General features: G+C 39.2%; 1 protein-coding gene across 1 annotated transcript in view; it reads left to right on the forward strand.

The window, feature by feature from the left end:
- RAB2A (RAB2A, member RAS oncogene family) overlaps window positions 1–18,859 on the forward strand; it is a 113,396-nt gene that overhangs the window by 62,937 nt on the left and 31,600 nt on the right. The window contains exon 6 of the mRNA XM_053558599.1: window positions 16,094–16,205. Coding sequence (XP_053414574.1) covers window positions 16,094–16,205 — 112 coding nt within the window. The remainder of the gene's footprint in view (window positions 1–16,093; window positions 16,206–18,859) is intronic.

An 18,859-nucleotide genomic window follows, 5' to 3' on the forward strand; every position in this document is an offset into this window, starting at 1 on the left:
GATTGCATTAAAATTGTATATTGCTTTGGGTAGTATGGACATTTTAAAAATGTTGATTCTTCCCAGCCATGAGCATGGTATATTTTTCCATTTGTTAACATCTGCAGCTATTTTTTTTCTCAGAGTTTCATAGTTCTCTTTATAGAATCTTTCATATCCTTTGTTAGGTAAACTCCCAAATATTTCATCTTCTTTAGCACTACTGTAAAAGGAATAGAGTCCTTGACTGTTTTTTTCAGATTGACTACTGTTGGTATATATAAAGGCTACAGGTTTGTGAGTATTGCTTTTGTAACTAGAGATGCTGCCATATTCCTTGATCACTCCTAAGAGTTTTGTAGTTGAATTCCTGGGGTTTTCCAGATACACAATCATATCATCTGTGAAGAGTGAAAGTTTGATTTTCTCTGACCCTATATGGATACCTTTGATGGACTTTTCTTGCCTGATTATGATGGCTAAGACTTCCATTACAATGTTAAAAAGCAGTGGAGACAATGGGCAACCTTGCCTGGTTCCTGATCTGAGGGGAAATGATTTCATTTTAACTCCATTCAATACAATATTGGCTGTGTGTTTGCTGTAGATGGCCTCTATCAGTATAAGAAACGTCCCTTCTATACCTATTTTCTTAAGTGTTCTGATCATAAATGGATGCTGGATATTATCAAAAGCTTTTTCTGCATCGATTTAGAGAATCATTTGGTCATTTTTTATTTTCTTTATGTGATGTATTATATTTATAGATTTACATATATTAAACCATCCTTGAGACCCTGGGATAAAACCAACTTGGTCATGGTGTATAATTTGTTTGATGTATTGCTGGATTCTGTTTGCTAGGATCTAATTGAATATTTTTGCATCTATATTCATTAGTGATATTGGTCTATAATTTTCTTTTCTCGTTGGGTCTTTTCCTGGTTTGGGGATCAGGGTGATATTTGCTTCATAGAATGTGTTGGGAAGTATTCCTTCTTTTTCTATTATGCTTTGGAAAATGTTATGTAATACAGGTACTAGTTCCTCTGTAAACGTTTGATAGAATTTCAATGTGAAGTCATCTGGTCCTGGACTCTACTTTTCTGGGAGATTTTATATAGTTGATGTTATTTCAGTATTTGATATAGGTCTGTTCAACATTTCTAATTCTCTCTGGGTAAGTCTAGGAAGGTAGCGTTCTTCCAGGTATTGGTCAATTTCTTTCAGATTTTCGTATTTCTGAGAAGAGAGTTTTTTGTAGTATTCATTAAGAATTTTTTGAATTTCTGAGGTGTCTGTTGTTATTTTGCCTTTGTCATTTCCGATTGATGAAATTAGACATTTTAATTTTCTATTTCTGGTTAGGCTAGCGAAAGGTTTATCAATTTTGTTAAACTTTTAAAAAAAAAACAACTTTTTAGTTCTTTGATCTTTTGAATAATTCTTTTGCTGTCGATTTCATTTAATTCTGCTATAATTTGGTTATTTCTTTTCTTCTGTTGGGTTTGAGGTTGGAGTGTTCTTTCTTTTCCAGTTGCTTGAGATGTCCCATTAAGTTGTTGACTTCCTCTCTTTCCGTTCGCTTAAGGAAGACTTGGCAGCGCTATATATTTCCCTCTTAGGACTGACTTTGTGGTATCCCAGAGGTTCTGTTCATTGTCATCCTGTTCCAAAAACTTAGTAATTTCCTTTTAATCTCATCTTTGACCCAGCTATCTTTCAGCATAAGGTTATTTAGTTTCCATGTCTTTGTATGAGTATGCAGATTCCTGTTATTGGTGAGTTTGACTTTTATCCCATGATGATCTGAGAAAATACGAGGAATAATTTCTGTTCTTTTAAATTTGCTGAGGTTAGCCTTGTTACCTAAGATGTGATCAATTTTGCAGGATGTTCCATGGGCAGTTGAGAGGAATGTGTATTCACTGTTGTTAGGATTAAATGTTCTGTAGATGTCTATTAAATTCAATTGTTGTATGGTTAAATTTTAAGTCCAGAATTTCTTTGTTTAGTTTCTTCTTGGAGGCTCTATCCAACACTGCTAAAGGGGTGTTAAAATCTCCAACTATTATGGTGCTGGAAGATATCAAATTGTTCATGTCTGTTAGGGTGTTGCTTATAAATTGAGGCACATTTTGGTTGAGTGCATAAATGTTAATAATTGATATCTCATCGTGTTGAGTGTTTCCCTTAACAAATATGAAGTGACCATCCTTGTCTTTCCTTACTTTTGTTGGTTTAAAGCCTAATGTATCTGGAAATACATTTTTCTGATTTCCATTTGCCTGGATTAGAGATGTCTATCCCTTCACCCTGAGTTTAAATTTATCCTTTAAGGTAAAGAGAGATTCATGTATGGAGCAGATATCTGGCCTGAGCTTTTCTATCCAGTCAACCAACCTGTGCATCTTAAGAGGAGAATTTAAGCCATTCACATTAATTGAGAGTACTGATAAGCTTGTTAATATTTTGGGTGTCAAATTTATCAGAAGTCCAGTGGACATTTTAAATCTTTTCACCACTGTGGAAATTGGGTTTGGTCAGGAATATCAGATTGAGTTTACTGTGGTGGTAGAGCATTGTGCTGGTCATTATGGAGGATGTGTCTGAGAATATCCTGAAGAGCTGATTTGGTTATGGCAAATTTCTTCAACGTGTGTTTGTCATTAAAGTATTTTAGCAGAAAGATGTGCAGTCATTCTAACATTCTTCCACTTGCAGGTTATGATTTTCTTACATCTGGCTGCTTGGAGGATTTTCTCTTTCATATTAACTTTGGTGAAGTTAATTACAGTATGTCTAAAGAATATTTTATTTGGATTGAGTAGTGCTGGGGTTCTGAAACTGTCTGCTATCTGAATTTCAGTATCTCTTCCCATGCTTGGGAAGTTTTCCTCTAAAATCTCTTGGAGTACAGCAGGTGTTCCTTTGAGATCATTCTCATTACCTTTAGGAATTCCAATAAGGCGAATGTTTGCTTTTTTTGGAGTGATCCCACAACTCTCTCAGGGAATGATTCATCTTTGCTCTCCACTTCTCTCCGTCTTTGAGCATTTGGGTGTGTTCAAAACCTTTGTCTTCATTGTCTGAGATCCTTTCTTCTGCCTGCTCCATCTTATTACTGAGGGATTCTACTGAATTTCTCAGGTCTTTGAGGGATGCGAATTCCTGCCTCAATCTGTCAAAATCATTGGTGATTTTATCTTTGAATTCATTGAATTCTTTTATTTTTTTAATTTTGGGGGATTCATTGAGGGTACAAGAAACCAGGTTACACTGCATTTGTTAGGCAAAGTTTCTCTTGCAATTGTGTCTTGCCCTCAAAAGATGTGGCACAAACCAAGGCCCCACTCCCCTTCCTCCTTCCCTCTCTCTGCTCTTCCTTTCCCCAACCCTCCCTCCTTCTTTCTCTGCTATCCCCTTCCCCCACCCCCACCATGTCCTTAATTTTCATTAATTGTCCTCATATCAAAATTGAATACATACGATTCATGCTTCTCCATTCTTGTGATGCTTTATTAAGAATAATGTGCTCTACTTCCATCCAGGTTAATACAAAGGATGTAAAGTCTCCATTTTTTTTTTAATGGCTGAATAGTATTCCATGGTGTACATATACCACAGCTTGTTAATCCATTCCAGGGTTGGTGGGCATATAGGCTGTTTCCACATTTTGCCAATTGTAAAATGAGCTGCAATAAACAGTCTAGTGCAAGTGTTTTTATGATAAAAGGATTTTTTTCCTTCTGGATAGATGCCCAGCAAAGGGATTGTACGATCAAATAGGAGGTCTAGCTTGAATTCTTTGAGGTTTCTCCATACTTCCTTCCAAAAAGATTGTACTAGTTTGCATTCCCACCAGCAGTGTGAAAGTGTTTCCTTCTCTCCACATCCACACCAGCATCTGCAGTTTTGAGATTTTGTGATGTGGGCCATTCTCACTGGGTTTAGATGGTATCAGGGTGGTTTTGATTTGCATTTTTCTAATAGATAGGGATGATGAATATTTTTTTATATGTTAGCCATTTGTCTGTCTTCTTTAGAGAAGGTTCTATTCATGGGATTGTTGGCTTTTTCATGTGGATTAATTTGAGTTCTCTATAGATCCTAGTTATCAAGCTTTTGTCTGATTCAAAATATGCAAATATCCTTTCCCATGGTGTAGGTTGTCTATTTGCTCTGGTTGTTGTCTCCTTAGCTGTACAGAAGCTTTTCAGTTTAATGAAGTCCCATTTGTTTATTTTTGTTGCTGTTGCAATTGCATTCTTCATGCAGTCTTCTTCATGAAGTCTTTCCCCAGGCCAATATCTTCCAGCGTTTTTCCTATGCTTTCTTTGAGGATTTTTATTGTTTCATGCCTTAAGTTTAAGTCCTTTATCCATCTTGAATCAATTTTTGTGAGTGTAGGAATGTGTGAGTCTAGTTTCAGTCTTTTACATGTGGATATCCAGTTCTCCCAGCACCATTTATTGAATAGGGAGTCTTTCCCCCAAGGTATGATCTTGTTAGGTTTATAGAAGATTAGGTGGTTATAAGATGTTAGTTTCATTTCCTGGTTTTCTATTTGATTCCAAATGTCTATGTCTCTATTTTTGTGCCAGTACCATGCTGTCTTGACCACTATGGCTTTGTAGTACAGACTAAAATCTGGTATGGTGATGCCCCCAGCTTTATTTTTATTACTAAGAACTGCCTTAGCTATACTGGGCTTTCTCTGTTTCCATACAAAACGCAGAATCATTTTTTCCAAATCTTGAAAGTACCATGTTGATATTTTAATAGGAATGGCATTAAATAGGTAGATTGGTTTGGGAAGTATAGACATTTAACAATGTTGATTCTTCCCATCCATGAGCATGGTATGTTCTTCCATTTGTTAATATCCTCTGCTATTTCCTTTCTTAGGATTTCATAATTTTCTTTAGAGAGGTCCTTCACCTCTTTTGTTAGGTATATTCCTAGGTATTTCATTTTCTTTGAAACTATGGTGAAGGGTGTTATGTCCCTAATTAGCTTCTCATCTTGACTTTTATTGGTGTATACAAAGGCTACTGACTTGTGGACATTGATTTTATATCCTGAAATATTACTGTAGGTTTTAATGACCTCCAGGAGTCTTGTGGTTGAGTCTTTGGCATTCTCTAAGTATAAGATTATGTCATCAGCAAAGAGGGAGAGTTTGACCTCCTCTGCTCCCATTTGGATTCCCTTTATTTCCTTGTCTTGCCTAATTGTATTGGCTAGAACTTCCAGCACTGTGTTGAATAGTAAGGTGACAGAGGACAACCTTGTCTGGTTCCAGTTCTAAGAAGAAAAGCTTTCAGTTTTACTCCATTCAGTAAAATATTAGCTGTGGGTTTGTCATAGATAACTTCAATCAGTTTCAGAAATGTGCCACCTATGCCTATACTCTTCAGTGTTCTAGTTATAAAAAGATGCTGGATTTTATTGAATGTTTTTTCTGCATCTATTGAGAGCATCATAAGGTCTTTATTTTTGCCTCTGTTAATATGGTCGATAACGTTTATGGACTTGCGTATATTAAACCAACCTGGCATCCCTGGGATGAAACCTACTTGATCATGATGTATGACTTTTTTGATGATAAGCTGTAATCTGTTGGCTAGGATTTTGTTGAGAATTTTTGCATCTATATTCATTAGTGAAATTGGTCTGAAATTTTCATTTTTAATTGGGTCTTTTCCTGGTTTTGGTGTCAGGGTGTTGTTTGCTTCATGGAACGTGTTGGAGAAGATTCCTTCCCCCTCAATTTTTTGGAATAATTTTTGCAGTACAGGAATAAGCTCTTCCTTGAAGGTTTGATAGAATTCTGGTGTGACGCCATCTGTACTAGGGTATTTTTTTGTTGGAAGCTTTTTTATTGTTTCTTTCATCTCAGTGCCTGAAATTGGTCTCTCCTGGAGCTCTATTTCTTCCTGGCTAAGTCTAGGGAGAGGATGTGATTCCAAATATTGATCCATTTTCTTCACATTGTCAAATTTCTGGGCACAGCGTTTCTGGTAGTATTCAGAGATGATCTCTTGTATCTCTGTGGCATCAGTTGTAATTTCCCCTTTATCATTTCTCATTGAGGTTACTAGAGATTTTACTTTACTATTTCTTGTTAGCCTGGCCAAAGGTTTATCTGTTTTATTTATTTTTTCAATAAACCGACTCCTTATTTCATTAATTTTCTAAAAGATTCTTTTGTTTTCAATTTCATTGATCTCTGATTTAATTTTGGTGATTTCTTGTCTTCTACTGGGTTTAGGCTTAGGTTGTTCTTCTTTTTCCGATTCCATAAGGTGGCTTGTGAGTTTGTTGATGCGCTCTTTGTCTGTTTTTCGAATGTAAGCATCTAAAGCGATAAATTTTCCTCTCAAAACGGCTTTTGCAGTATCCCACTAGTTTTGGTAGCTTATGTTGTCGTCGTTGTTATGCTCAAGGATGTTAATGGTTTCCCCTTTTTATTTCTTCCTGCACCCAACAGTCATTCAAGAGAAGGTTGTTTGATTTCCATGCCTTTGTGTGGGGTTGAACATTTTTGTTGGAGTTGAGTTCCACCTTTAGTGCCTTGTGGTCTTGAGAAGATACAAGGTAAAATTTCAATTCTTTTGATTCTATTGAGTTTTATTTTGTGTCATAGGATATGGTCAATTTTGGAGAATGTTCCATGGGGCAGTGAGAAGAGTATATATTCTTTAGCTTTGGAATGGAGTGTTCTAAATGCGTCTATCAAGCACTAGTTGTTCTAGGGTCTCATTTTAGTCCCTTATACCTTTGTTTAATTTCTGCTTAGAGTATCTGTCCAGCTCTGTAAGAGGCATGTTAAAGTCCCCTGTTATTATGGTATTATCAGATATCATATTGCCCAGACTGAGTAAGGTCTGTTTCAAGAATCTGGAGGCATTTAAATTGGGTGCATAAATATTTAGCATTGAAACATCTTGTTGTATTTTTCCCTTGACCAATATAAAGTGACAATCTTTGTTTGACTTTAGTTGCTTTAAATCCACATGTATCTGAAAATAAGATTGCAACTTCTCTTTTCTTCTGAATTCCATTTGCCTGAGAAATTGTCTTCCAACTCTTGACTTGGAGGTTTAATTTGTCTTTTAATTTGCCTTTAATTTGTGTGTTTCCTGCAGACAGCAAATGGATGGTCTGTGTTTTTTAATCTAGGCAGCCAATCTGTGCCTCTTCAGTAGGGCATTCAAGCCATTAACATTTATTGAGATAATTGATAAGTGTGGTAGTATTCTATTCATCTTATTTTCTGGGAGTCCATTGCTTAGCTTTATCTTTTGCATCAGTGTGGAAGTTAGGTTCTGTCCTTAAATGCTGAGTTTTTACTTTGCTGCTCATCCATTGTGATGGTCAGTAGGTAGAACAGGTTGAAGTATTTCCTGTAGAGCTGGTCTTGTTGTGGCAAATTTCCTCAGTGTTTGTGTATCAGTAAATGATTTGATTTCTCCATCAGTTTTAAAGCTTAGCTTAGCAGGATATAGAATTCCGGTTGGAAATTGTTCTGTTTAAGTAGATTAAAGGTAGATGACCATTGTCTTCTTGCTTGGAAAGTTTCATTAGAGAGGTCTGCAGTCACCCTGATCGATTTGCCCTTATAAGTCAACTGGCACTTACTCCTGGCAGCTTGCAAAATCTTTTCTTTTGTCTCAACTTTGGACAGTTCATCACAGCATGTCTTGGAGAAGCTCGGTTAGAGTTGAGGCGACCTGGGATCTGATATCCTTCTGAAAGGAGTGTGTCAGAATCTTTGGTGATGTTTGGGAAATTTTCATTTATAATATTCTCTAATATGGCTTCCATTCCCCTGGGGCATTCTTCTTCCCCTTCTGGGATACCTATAACTCGTATGTTGGAACGCTTCGTAAAGTCCCATAATTCTGACAGTGAACGTTCTGCTTTCTCTCTCTTCTTTTCTGCCTCTTCAGTTATCTGAGTTATCTCAAGAACTTTGTCCTCTACCTCCAAAATTCTTTCTTCTGCATGGTCTAATCTGTTGCTGATACTTTGTATTGCATCTTTAAGTTCCCTGATTGCTTCAGTTCCTTCAGCTCTGCTATATCCTTTCTATATTCTTCATATTGTTCATCTCTTAGTTGATTCTATTTTTGGATTTCCTTTCCACTTTATTAGCAGTTTCGTACATTGTTTGCATCATTTACTTTATTGTTTTCATCATGTGTATTCTAAATTCCCTTTCTGTCATTTCTAAGATTTCTTTATAGGTGGAATCCTCTGCAGTAGCTACCTCATGGTCCCTTGGAGGGGTTGCTCTGGACTGGTTCTTCATGTTGCCAGGATTTTTCTGCTGATTCTTCCTCATGAGTGATTTCTTTTATCTTTTTCCTTGCCTTAATTTTCCTTTTACTTCCTCTTGCTCTTTAAGTTGCCATGCCTCTGGACTAGGGTTCGATGAGTCCTTTTGGCACAGGACCAGAAGGATGAAAAGATTGAAGAGCAAGAAGGGATTAAAAAAAAGAAAGAAAAGAAAGAAAAAGGAGAAAGGAGAGGGGGTGGGTAAAAGGGAATATTGACAAAAAAGAGAGAGGCATAGAAAGAGGGAGTCAGAGCAATATAGGTGTACAGCAGGGCACTATGGTACATCCTTAAAAACCCCAACCTCTGGGGGTGCCAGATTGAGTGGCTCCCTTGAGGTCAGCAGCTCTTTGCTAGCCTGTTTGGACACAGTACCTCACCTCCACCAAGTAGAGAGGGCAGACAAAAATGCTCTAAATCAAACTAAAACAAGCAAATAGAAAACTTTACGGGATAAAATTTGGGGGAAAACCAAATAACAGGGGTAGAATCACTAGCAGAAATGAAGTTCTAATTATTGAAAAAGGCAGCAATGGGAAATTGTATTTAAACTAGAAAAATGGAGAAAGAAAAGAAAAATCTATAGGGAAAAGGTTGAAATTAAAAAACAACCAGAAACAACAACAAAAAGAACAAAAAAAACCAAAACAGTATATGTGTGTGTGTATATATATATATATATATATATATATATACCTTGCTGAATATTGTCTGGGCAACAGGTGATCTTCTGGAGTATGAGATGTTAATCACAATGCTGAAAGTCTGGAGGCCTCTGCTGATTTCTCAAACCCTGCAGGGTAGAAAGCCTAAATCTCTCCTCAGCCCTCTTAAAAGGCACTTTTAAGTGCTAAAAGTTGGCTAAGCAGTAGCTTTCACAGGAAAGCGCTTGTCCCTGGGATCACTGTTGAAGTGGCTATCCACTTACCCAGTTTGCCAAAACCCGTCTAACTCTGCCCCTGAGGGCTATAATTGTAAGGCAGCTCAGTCCCCGCCTTTTTAGTCTGCTCAGTCACTAGATTACTAGCTCCCGCTGGATCCTTGCTCTGTGACCCTGAGGGCAGAGCGTGCCAGGGCAGTTCTCTAGCAATGGCTCTATGCGGCCCACAGCTGAACACTATTAACTCCGTCCTGCTCAGCCGCTCAGTCTAAGGCCCTAAACAACGCCCAAATTTTCCGCACTCCTGCCCAAGCTCTCCTAATGCAGTTCAACTGAGTGCCAAGTCCAAAAACACCAAATCGGTTCACAGGTAAGGCCCCTCCAGCCTGCACTCACACTGCTGCTGTACTTAACAGCCCGGGGTATTAGACCAAACGAACACACACAAGCACTTGCCAGTTTTCCACTGCATTTTTACTCTTCTTGGCGTCCAGAAGTCTCTCGCTGACTCCCTTTGACCTCAAAGGGATGATTATAGGCAGATTCCACCAGCCAGAGATGCCTAGAATCTTGTCTCTCTAGACTCACCGTGCAGTTGCAAGGAAGCTGTTACTCGGCCACCATCTTGCTCCTCCCTTGAATTCATTGAATGCTTGAGCCAACTTTTGAATTACTCCTTGAACCTCTAAATCCAATTTTTACTTCATTTCTGTCAATATTATTTTCTATCCAAATTCTGAACTCAATTTCTGACATCTCATTCATTTGTTTATGAATAGGATCTTCTGTTGTGTCTCCTTTGTCGTACCTTGGGGTTGATCTACTGTGGTTATTCATGTTGCCTGAGTTTTTCCAGCTGATTCCGCCCCATGGTTATTTTTCACTGTTTGTTTAGAGAGGCTGGTAAGGCGGAATTAAATTGAGGACTCCTGGGGATGTAAGTAATCATTCCTTTACCAGAGTGCTGGGATTGGTGACTGCGGCTTTTCCCCTATGGCTTTACCAAGGTCCTGTTCAGTACTACAGCCTGAGACTCTGGGGACCCACTTGGTATGATATGGCTAGGTGGGTCTGTCTTGTATTTAGCTAGACTCTGACCAATCCTAGTGACTTTGGGTTGAAATCTCAGCTGTGGACGAATACAAGCAATTAAGATACCCTGCCTCCCATAGGCAATAACTGGGAGTAGAGCATCAGACCCTCCCTCTACGACACAACCAGAGTATAACCTTGGAGAGTCCCTGGGTGATCCGCCCAGATCAAGAGTTCCAAACCAATTGTCACAAACACAGATCAAGTGGGAGAGTTCAAAAGGTCTCCAGCAATTGGAGGGGTCCACTGGCAGCTCAAGTGTGACTCGCTCTGGTGCTCCGTGGAGTCAGATAGGCCCACCCAGTGATAGAATTATTCCAGGGGGCTGGTGCCTCTTTTCCCATTTTGTATCATCATCACCCCTAGTCACTGGTTTAACCCGCAGGGCTGCAGCCCAGCTCTCTCTGATACTAAGGGATTTGCACCTAAGTCAAAGGAGGGGGACAGTGCTTCCCTGACCAGGCCATCTCACTGTGCAACCTGCAGGCAGGACTAATTCAGGCCTGATTCACTCTAGTGATCATTGGAAACTGCGGCATGTTCCATCTGCATCTGTACCCAGCCGGGGTTACCATGGAGGAGTGTGGTTCTCTCACTCAGAGACCATGCCTCTGCCTTGGCCACACTCAACCCCTGAAGGTCAGATCAGGTTCCCTCCTGTGTTCCACAGAATTCGGGAGGTGTCTCCAATTTTGACACCAGTGGGAGGGACCATGGAGCCACCACCACTGTCAGGGGTGGTGTTGCCACTGTCGGGGGTGGTGCCGCTGGTCTGCAGTACTGCTGTGTGCAGGTTACTGGAACCGGGTGGGATGCCATGGGTCACAGGAGCCAGGCCGGATGGCAGAGCCACCAGCCACCAGCTGCGGGGCTCAGGAGCCGGGCAGGGAGCCAGAGAGCAGTGCTTTCGGGTTCCAGTGGTCTGTGACACTTGTCTCTTTCCAACACGGGGCAAGTCTCTCTCCGCTTGTGACTCCCCGCCTCTATTAAAGTTATAGTTTCAGCGCAACTGCCCCACCTCTCATGAGATGCCCTGCCCTAGCAAAAATCTGTCAGACTGTCTAGATTCTGCAGGGGGTAGTCTTCCAGACCTCCAGGAGAGCAGGGAAGGGTAGATTAGGAGTTCAGGATGGTACGAAGAATATTAGTTCAACTTTTGGCCTGGGCAAGAAACTGCCTGGGCTTGTAGCGATATCTCTCTGTGGAGGGAGTCCCAGCCCTCAGTCATTCTCTTCCCTTTGGTGAAACAAAAGGTCCTCTGTTCTCTACTCTCCTCAACCCACTCTCATGAAGTGGGGGAGGGGAAGGATTCCCATCCTCTTTGGGATGGATTTTTGTACCTGAAATTTGTTTCCTTGGAGTCCCAGCTTGCCCTCATGAGGGGTAATGCAAACCTGTCAATCCTCTCTCTCAACTCAGCTCCCGATCTTCTGCTTTATTGGGTTGGTCCTGGCCATTATTTCTCCCTCTGGATAGGAGCCTCTGCTGAAAGCTGGCTTCAGTTGGCCATCTTGCCTGTCTCCAGAATTTTCATACTTTTAATGGTTTTTTTTCCCCTTGTGTCTGAAACATTAATGGCAGCTTGCTGGTGGCTTAAATGTGGTTACTCACCATAAGGAGCTCATAGTTCAAATATGAAAAGGAAAAATAAGAGATGTTTCTAATGATTATAATAATAGATAAGCAGACCTTATAATGAAGAGCATAAGAATAGTGAGAAATAAAAGAAGTAATTATTACTGGATAAGGTGAATTGAGGTAGACATTAAAATAGGGAATAAGGGATTTTTGAATTAGACACATTAAGTAGGTAGGGAACCAGTGAAGGGATTTGAGAAGGGCAGTGACCAAATTGGAGTGACAGATGACATAATTTTTTACTATGGCATTTTAAATTGGTTACATAAGAAAAGGAATCAGGGTGACGCCTATGGCTCAGTGAGTACAGCACCAGCCTCATGTACCAAGGGTGGATGGTTTGAACCTGGCCTCGGCCAAACTGCAACAAAAAAAACAGCTACGCGTAGTGGTGGGTGCCTGTAGTCCCAGCTACTCAGGAGGCTGAGGCAAGAGACTTCCCTAAGCCCAAGAGCTGGAGGTTGCTGTGAGCTGTGACGCCATAGCACTCTACCGAGGGTGATAAAGTGAGTCTCTGTCTCTGGAAAAAAAACAAAAAAGGAATCAGAGTTTAAAATATGAAAGTTTTTAGTGATGAAAAGATTATAATACAGGCCATAAACAAAAAGGGGACATAAATTAAAAGAATGGGTTAGGAAAGAAATGTGTATAAGTAATGTGAGGAAATTAAATGGGACTCAATAGGAGAAAATGTCAAAGACAACAATGTGATTTTATGCCCAGGAAAACTGAGGTATTTTATTTTAGTTACATTTTTATTTATTTTATTTTTCTGCAGTTTTTGGCCGGGGCTGGGTTTGAACCAGCCACCTCTGGCATATGGGGCTGGCACCCTACTCCTTTGAGCCACAGGCACTGCCCTTTAGTTACATTTTTTTAAAGAATGCCCAAATTATAGATGGAATATATAAAAATTCTATTTATCTTTGGAGTTCTATGCTCAAGAATGGGAAACATATTTTAAGGAAGACATTTCTAATCTGGAGAAATACACCCAGAATCATGGTAAATATAAAAATGCTCAAATTTAACAAATAGAAAAAAAATCAAGAATTTTCTTTAAACACAATGTATAGTGGTTTTGGACTAGTAGTCATGGATGTAATAGCAAATATAGTTCAAGAGGCTAGTCTTGAACTGTCACAGATGGCAGAACCAGAATGAAGGACTGTTGGATACTATCATAAGGGTGTTTTAAACGCAATATTAGGAAAGCATTTTAAGAGTTGTCCTAATAAGGGTGGGCACAGTGGCTCACGCCTATAATCCTAGCACTCTGGGAGGCTAAGGCAGGTGGATCACCTGAGTGCAGGAGTATGAGACCCTGTCTCTAAAAATAGCCAGGTGTTGTGGCAGGCACCTGTAGTCCCAGCTATTTTGGAGGCTGAGGCAAGAGGATCGCTTGAGCCCAAGAGTTTGAGGTTGCTGTGAGCCAAGATACAGCAGCATTCTACCATGGGCAGCAAAGTGAGACTGTGTCTCAAAAACAAAAGAAGTTGTTGTAATAAAGAAAAGTAAAGTAGATAGGAAATATACATTGCTGGACTTATCTGTCCGTAGTCTTTTCTTATCCTGAATGATACTATTAATGCTCTTGGAGCATATCATATAGTCAAGATTGGAAGGAGAAACAGAAAAGGGGAGAGAGAAAGGCAGAACCAGGGGAGGAGGGAGGAGCAAAAGGAAGAGGGTTAGAAGAAGTAAAACACCAGCAAAAACAAAAAATGATTAAGGAAATGACTGTTGTCTACTAAAAACTCCTGGCTTTGCCCTAATTCCTCAGTAACTTCCCACACAGTTAAAATTGAGCAGCACAAATTTTGCTGAACTTAGTGAGGTTTTTTTCTCATTGCTACAGACATTATTAGTCCATCCTACCATCCATGGCTTAGTGGTCGTTAATCTCTTTACTTCCTCTCTTCCATTAATGTGTGTTTCCTATACATCTGCTATAGTTTTTCTTTTAAATGTCATTGCTTTCTTTGCTCAGGCATTTTTGAAAGCAGTTTTTGCTAAGTATAATACATTTTAAAATACGATGTCTCAAGTTTTTATATTTGTCGTTGTGGTTTTTAAAATTTGTATGGTAAGAAACACATTTTATACCATGACCTAGTACATAAATTGTGTATGGACCTACAAATATAATAAAATGTTCATGAATTATACATGTATATATAAAACAAAAATTTTATGAAACAGTGGGTGATACACTCTTATATTTCTATTTTTTAAATTCTGGTTATGACCTATTAAAGTGATTTTATAATTCACAGCATCCTGACAGTTTGAAAAATGATCTCCTGGAAAAGCTTTATCACTGTACCCAGAAAAATATATAAAGTGTTTATCATAACATTCTTTGTAACAATAAGAAATTATAAATTATAAACATAGAATTAAAAATAAGTTCTGTTGCATTCATTCAGTAGAATATAATAACAGCAGTAAAATGTTAAGAAACCACTTCCATGTGTGAAGAAATTTGAAAAATTTAATGTCGTAAATTAGCAAGTTGTAGAACAGTAGCTACATCTGAATTCTTTAAAACATTCCAAAGAAATATTCTCTATGTATGGTTACAAACATGAAGTATAAATATGAAAGTGGGAACACAAGATTCACGTAGTAATTAACCTTTGGAGTAAGAGGTAGGAGAATGGGGTCAGGGGCTCATGCAGGGCACACAGGAGGCCATTCAGCTGTTACTGATTTTACTTCTTGAAAGACCAGCGGTGCATCTTACAAGGGTATATGTGAAACTTGGTAAACGGTCTGTGAAGCTAGTGAATGATGCCCCATGATTGTATCAATGTACACAGCTATGATTTAATTAAAAAAAATAAATAAATAAAATTAAATTAAAAAAAGGAAAGAAATGCGAAATCTGTCAATATGTCAAGGCTAGCTAGAAGTCATGGACATTATATTACTCTACAGCAGGGGTCCTCAAACTTTTTAAACAGGGGGCCAGTTCACTGTCCCTCAGACCGTTGGAGGGCCGGACTATAGTTTAAAAAAAAAAAAAACTATGAACAAATTCCTATGCACACTGCACATATCTTATTTTGAAGTAAAAAAACAAAACAGGAACAAATACAATATTTAAAATGAAGAACAAGTAAAGTTAAATCAACAAACTTATCAGTATTTCAATGGGAACTACGGGCCTGCTTTTGGCTAATGAGATGGTCAATGTCAGGTTCCATATTTGTCACTGCTAGTGGTAACAAGTGATGCAAGTGTGCATCAGTTAGTCCTGAAACTGAGAGGAGGAGTTGAGAGACAGAGAGAAGGAGGGAGTCGGAGAGTGCGGCACACATTCCACACATGCGCACTGCAGCCCCGGAACAGTCTGCTGCTAAGCCGGACAGGCAGCGGTGGCAAAAACACGGGGCCGGATAAAATGTCCTCGGCGGGCCGCATATGGCCCACGGGCTATAGTTTGAGGACCCCTGCTCTACATCCTTTTCTGTGTATAAATGTTATATGATAGCAGTAAGTATAAATAAATAAAAAGTAATAATACATCCTGTGTAATTGTGAAGTTTTTTAACTTTTGCAATAAAACGCACTTGAAAGAGGCTGCTACGTTTTTCTCCCTACCTCATGAACATAATTCAATATGTTAAAAATGAGTATCACTGGTTTCATCCCGTATTTCTGATTTAGACTTCCTCCCTCCCTTCATCCCTCCCTCCTTCCCCTCTACTACTTCCCCCCTTTTTATTACAGGTTTGCTTTAAGAAGAAACTGGGAATTAAACCAATTGGGGCAATGTTTCTTTAGCACTTTGGATTTTACTAAACAATTTCCTGTAGCTTGAGTGCTACATTTTAATCGCATTCATAAAACTCAGTCTGGCTAGCAGATGAGGAAATAGTGTAGTCCTGCTATTTCAAATTGTTACCTTAAGCAAAATGATTTCCTGCTGTGGGAACTTGCTACACTCAAAAATAGGGTATTGGACTAAAGATTCCTTTTAGGTTGCTGCTAGTTACAGGATTCTGGGACTCTACGTCAGAATCTTTCTTCAGTTGGATTAATAGTTCTTTGAACCTACACAGTACATTCTAAACACCTTGACCATCATAATATCCAGTTGAAAGAATTATTAGTACAGGTTTGAAAATAACATGACTCTTTCTTTCCCATGTTTAGTGATTTAGAATCTAGAAGAGAAGTGAAAAAAGAAGAAGGTGAAGCTTTTGCACGAGAACATGGACTTATCTTCATGGAAACTTCTGCTAAGACTGCTTCCAATGTAGAAGAGGTAAACAGGAGACCCTTTTAATTGTTTGCTTTCTTTTTATGTAATAGATATATTGAAATGCCTTCACATTTAATTGGTATTTCTTTCATAAGTTTTTATTTTCTAGTAGCCTTTTGTTTTGTTTTGTTTTGTTTTTGAGACAGAGTCTCACTTTGTCGCCCTCAGTAGAGTGCCGTGGCATCAACCCCAAACTCTTGGGCTCAAGCAATTTTCTTGCCTTAGCCTCCCAAGTAGCTGGGACTACAGGCACCACAAACACCAGCTGATTTTTTTTAGAGACAAGGTCTTGCTCTTGCTCATGCTGGTCTTGAACTCCTGAACTCAGACAATTCACTTGCCTCGGCCTCCCAGAGAGTTAGGATTACAGGTGTGAGCCACTGTGCAGGGTCCTCTCCTATATACCCTTTGAATATCATAAAGTAGGAAAATTTCTTCTCTTTGAAATGCCTTATAATACTCATCTTCTGTCAGACTCTTATATTTTTAACTATCTCTTGAAGCCTGCGCACTTTAACACATCTTTGGACATATTGTCCCTAAAAACTTTTTTGTGTTGCATAGAAGGAAAAAAAAGAATACTAATGAAATTTAGAAATGTTTTAAGATTCCAAATAAATGTAGCTATATTCACTTCTGCTTACATAGGGAAAGTACTATATTATTGCTAAGTAACATTATACAAAATATAAACATTCTGCTATCTTCAATAGATGAAATTTGCACTTTCTCAATTATTTCCATTGATCAACTTGAACTGTTGGAAGGTTTTGATCTTGAACTTGTGACCTTAAGCAGTCCACCCACCTCGGCCTCCCAGAGTGCTAGGATTACACCACTGCACCTGGCCATATTGGAAGTTTTTGAACACAGTATATTCTTTTATGCAATATATGTTTAGATACAGTGTTTATCTACAATAACTAAATGATTAGACAGTTGATCCTCTCTAAGATAAACGTATTTGCTGTACTGTTTTTTTAAGCTAGGAAAGGAGGCTAAGAAAATTAGTTTACCCAAAGTAATACTTAGTTCCGACATTCTAAGTACAGCTCATAAGTGCAACTACAGAAAGGGATCTTAACAAAACGAATGATTGTCCTAAAGATAACAGAAGAAAGGATCCTAGCCTGCAGCTAGCACTCTGCCTTTGACATATAGTAAGCATTCAGTAAATATTTAGTAAGAATGATAGTTGGGGCTCCGTGCCTGTAGCTCAAGCAGCTAGGGTGCCAGCCACATACACTGGAGCTGATGGGTTCGAATCCAGCCTGGCCTGCCAAACAACAATGACAACTACAACCAAAAAATAGCCAGGCATTGTGGTGGGTGCCTGTAGTCCCAGCTACTTGGAAGGCTGAGGCAAGAGAATCACTTACACCCAGGAGTTGGAGGTTGCTGTGAGCTGTGACGCCACAGCACTCCACCAAGGATGACAAAATGAGACTGTCTCAAAAAGAAAATGATACTTGGAGCTCTGTTTTGTTTTGTTTTTTGATACAGAGTCTCACTGTGTCGCCCTCAGTAGAGTTCCATGGTGTCACAGATCACAGCAACCTCAAACTCTTGGGCTTGAGCGATTCTCTTGCCTCAGCCTCCTAAGTAGCTGGGACTACAGGCGCCTGCCACAATGCCTGGCTATTTTTTGGTTGCAGTTGTCATTGATGTTTAGCTGGCCGGTGCTGGGCTCAAACCACCATCCTTGGTGCATGTGGCCGACGCTGTAATGTAACCACTGTGCTACAGGCACAGTGGAGCTCTTCTAATTAATCCTTGAACCAGAAATTGACTATAGTAATTTGACAGTGGTATTTTCACTGAAGAAGTCTTTCCTTAGGTAAGATACACAGTTGTGTGTTGCTTGACAATAAGACTACATTCTGAGAAATAAGTCATTAGGTGATTACATTGTCATTTAAACATCATAGAGTGTACCTACATAAACTCAGCAGAATAGCTTATTACATACCAGCTGCAGACCTTGGTACTTGAGAGGACACAGCAGTGATTTCCCTTGGCTTTACTTTTGCTTCATACCTTAGACTGGATGCTAGAGAAACTGGCAACATAGAAAACCCAGTGGGTACGCAGAAAAAAACTATGCAAACCCAAGGACCAGGAAAATAGCAGAAATGGTTAGAAAATAACTATTCTGCAGCCAAACATCACAGAAAAAATTACAGTGCTGCTTCTAGCATCGCCAGACTTTAATGAGGTTCTTCCACACTTATCTGGCAGTAATGAACTGGCACACACACACCCACTGCCACTACTGTTTCCCTGTTGGAGTAATATCAAAAGAAGAGAACTAAAGCAGAGGCTTAAAGAAAATCTAGAGAGTCATAACATAGTATCCAGAATGCCCAGATTTCAATAGAAAATTACTTATCATACCTAGAACCAGGAAGATCTTAATTTCAATGAAAAAAAAAGATAGTGCTAACATCTCACAGAGATGTTAGGATAATCTGACAAAGATTTTACAACATCTGTTATAAAAATGCCTCAACAAACAATTAGGAACATTCTTAAAAATGAAAAGTAGGCTCAGTGCCTATAGCTCAGTGGTTAGGGCGCTGGCCACATGCACTGGGGTTGACAGGTTCAAACGTGGCCCAGGCCCTGCTAAACAACAACAGTGAAAACAGCAACAAATA

The sequence above is a fragment of the Nycticebus coucang genome, chromosome 13 (assembly GCF_027406575.1).
Source record: "Nycticebus coucang isolate mNycCou1 chromosome 13, mNycCou1.pri, whole genome shotgun sequence".
NCBI classification, from domain to species: Eukaryota; Metazoa; Chordata; class Mammalia; order Primates; family Lorisidae; genus Nycticebus; species Nycticebus coucang.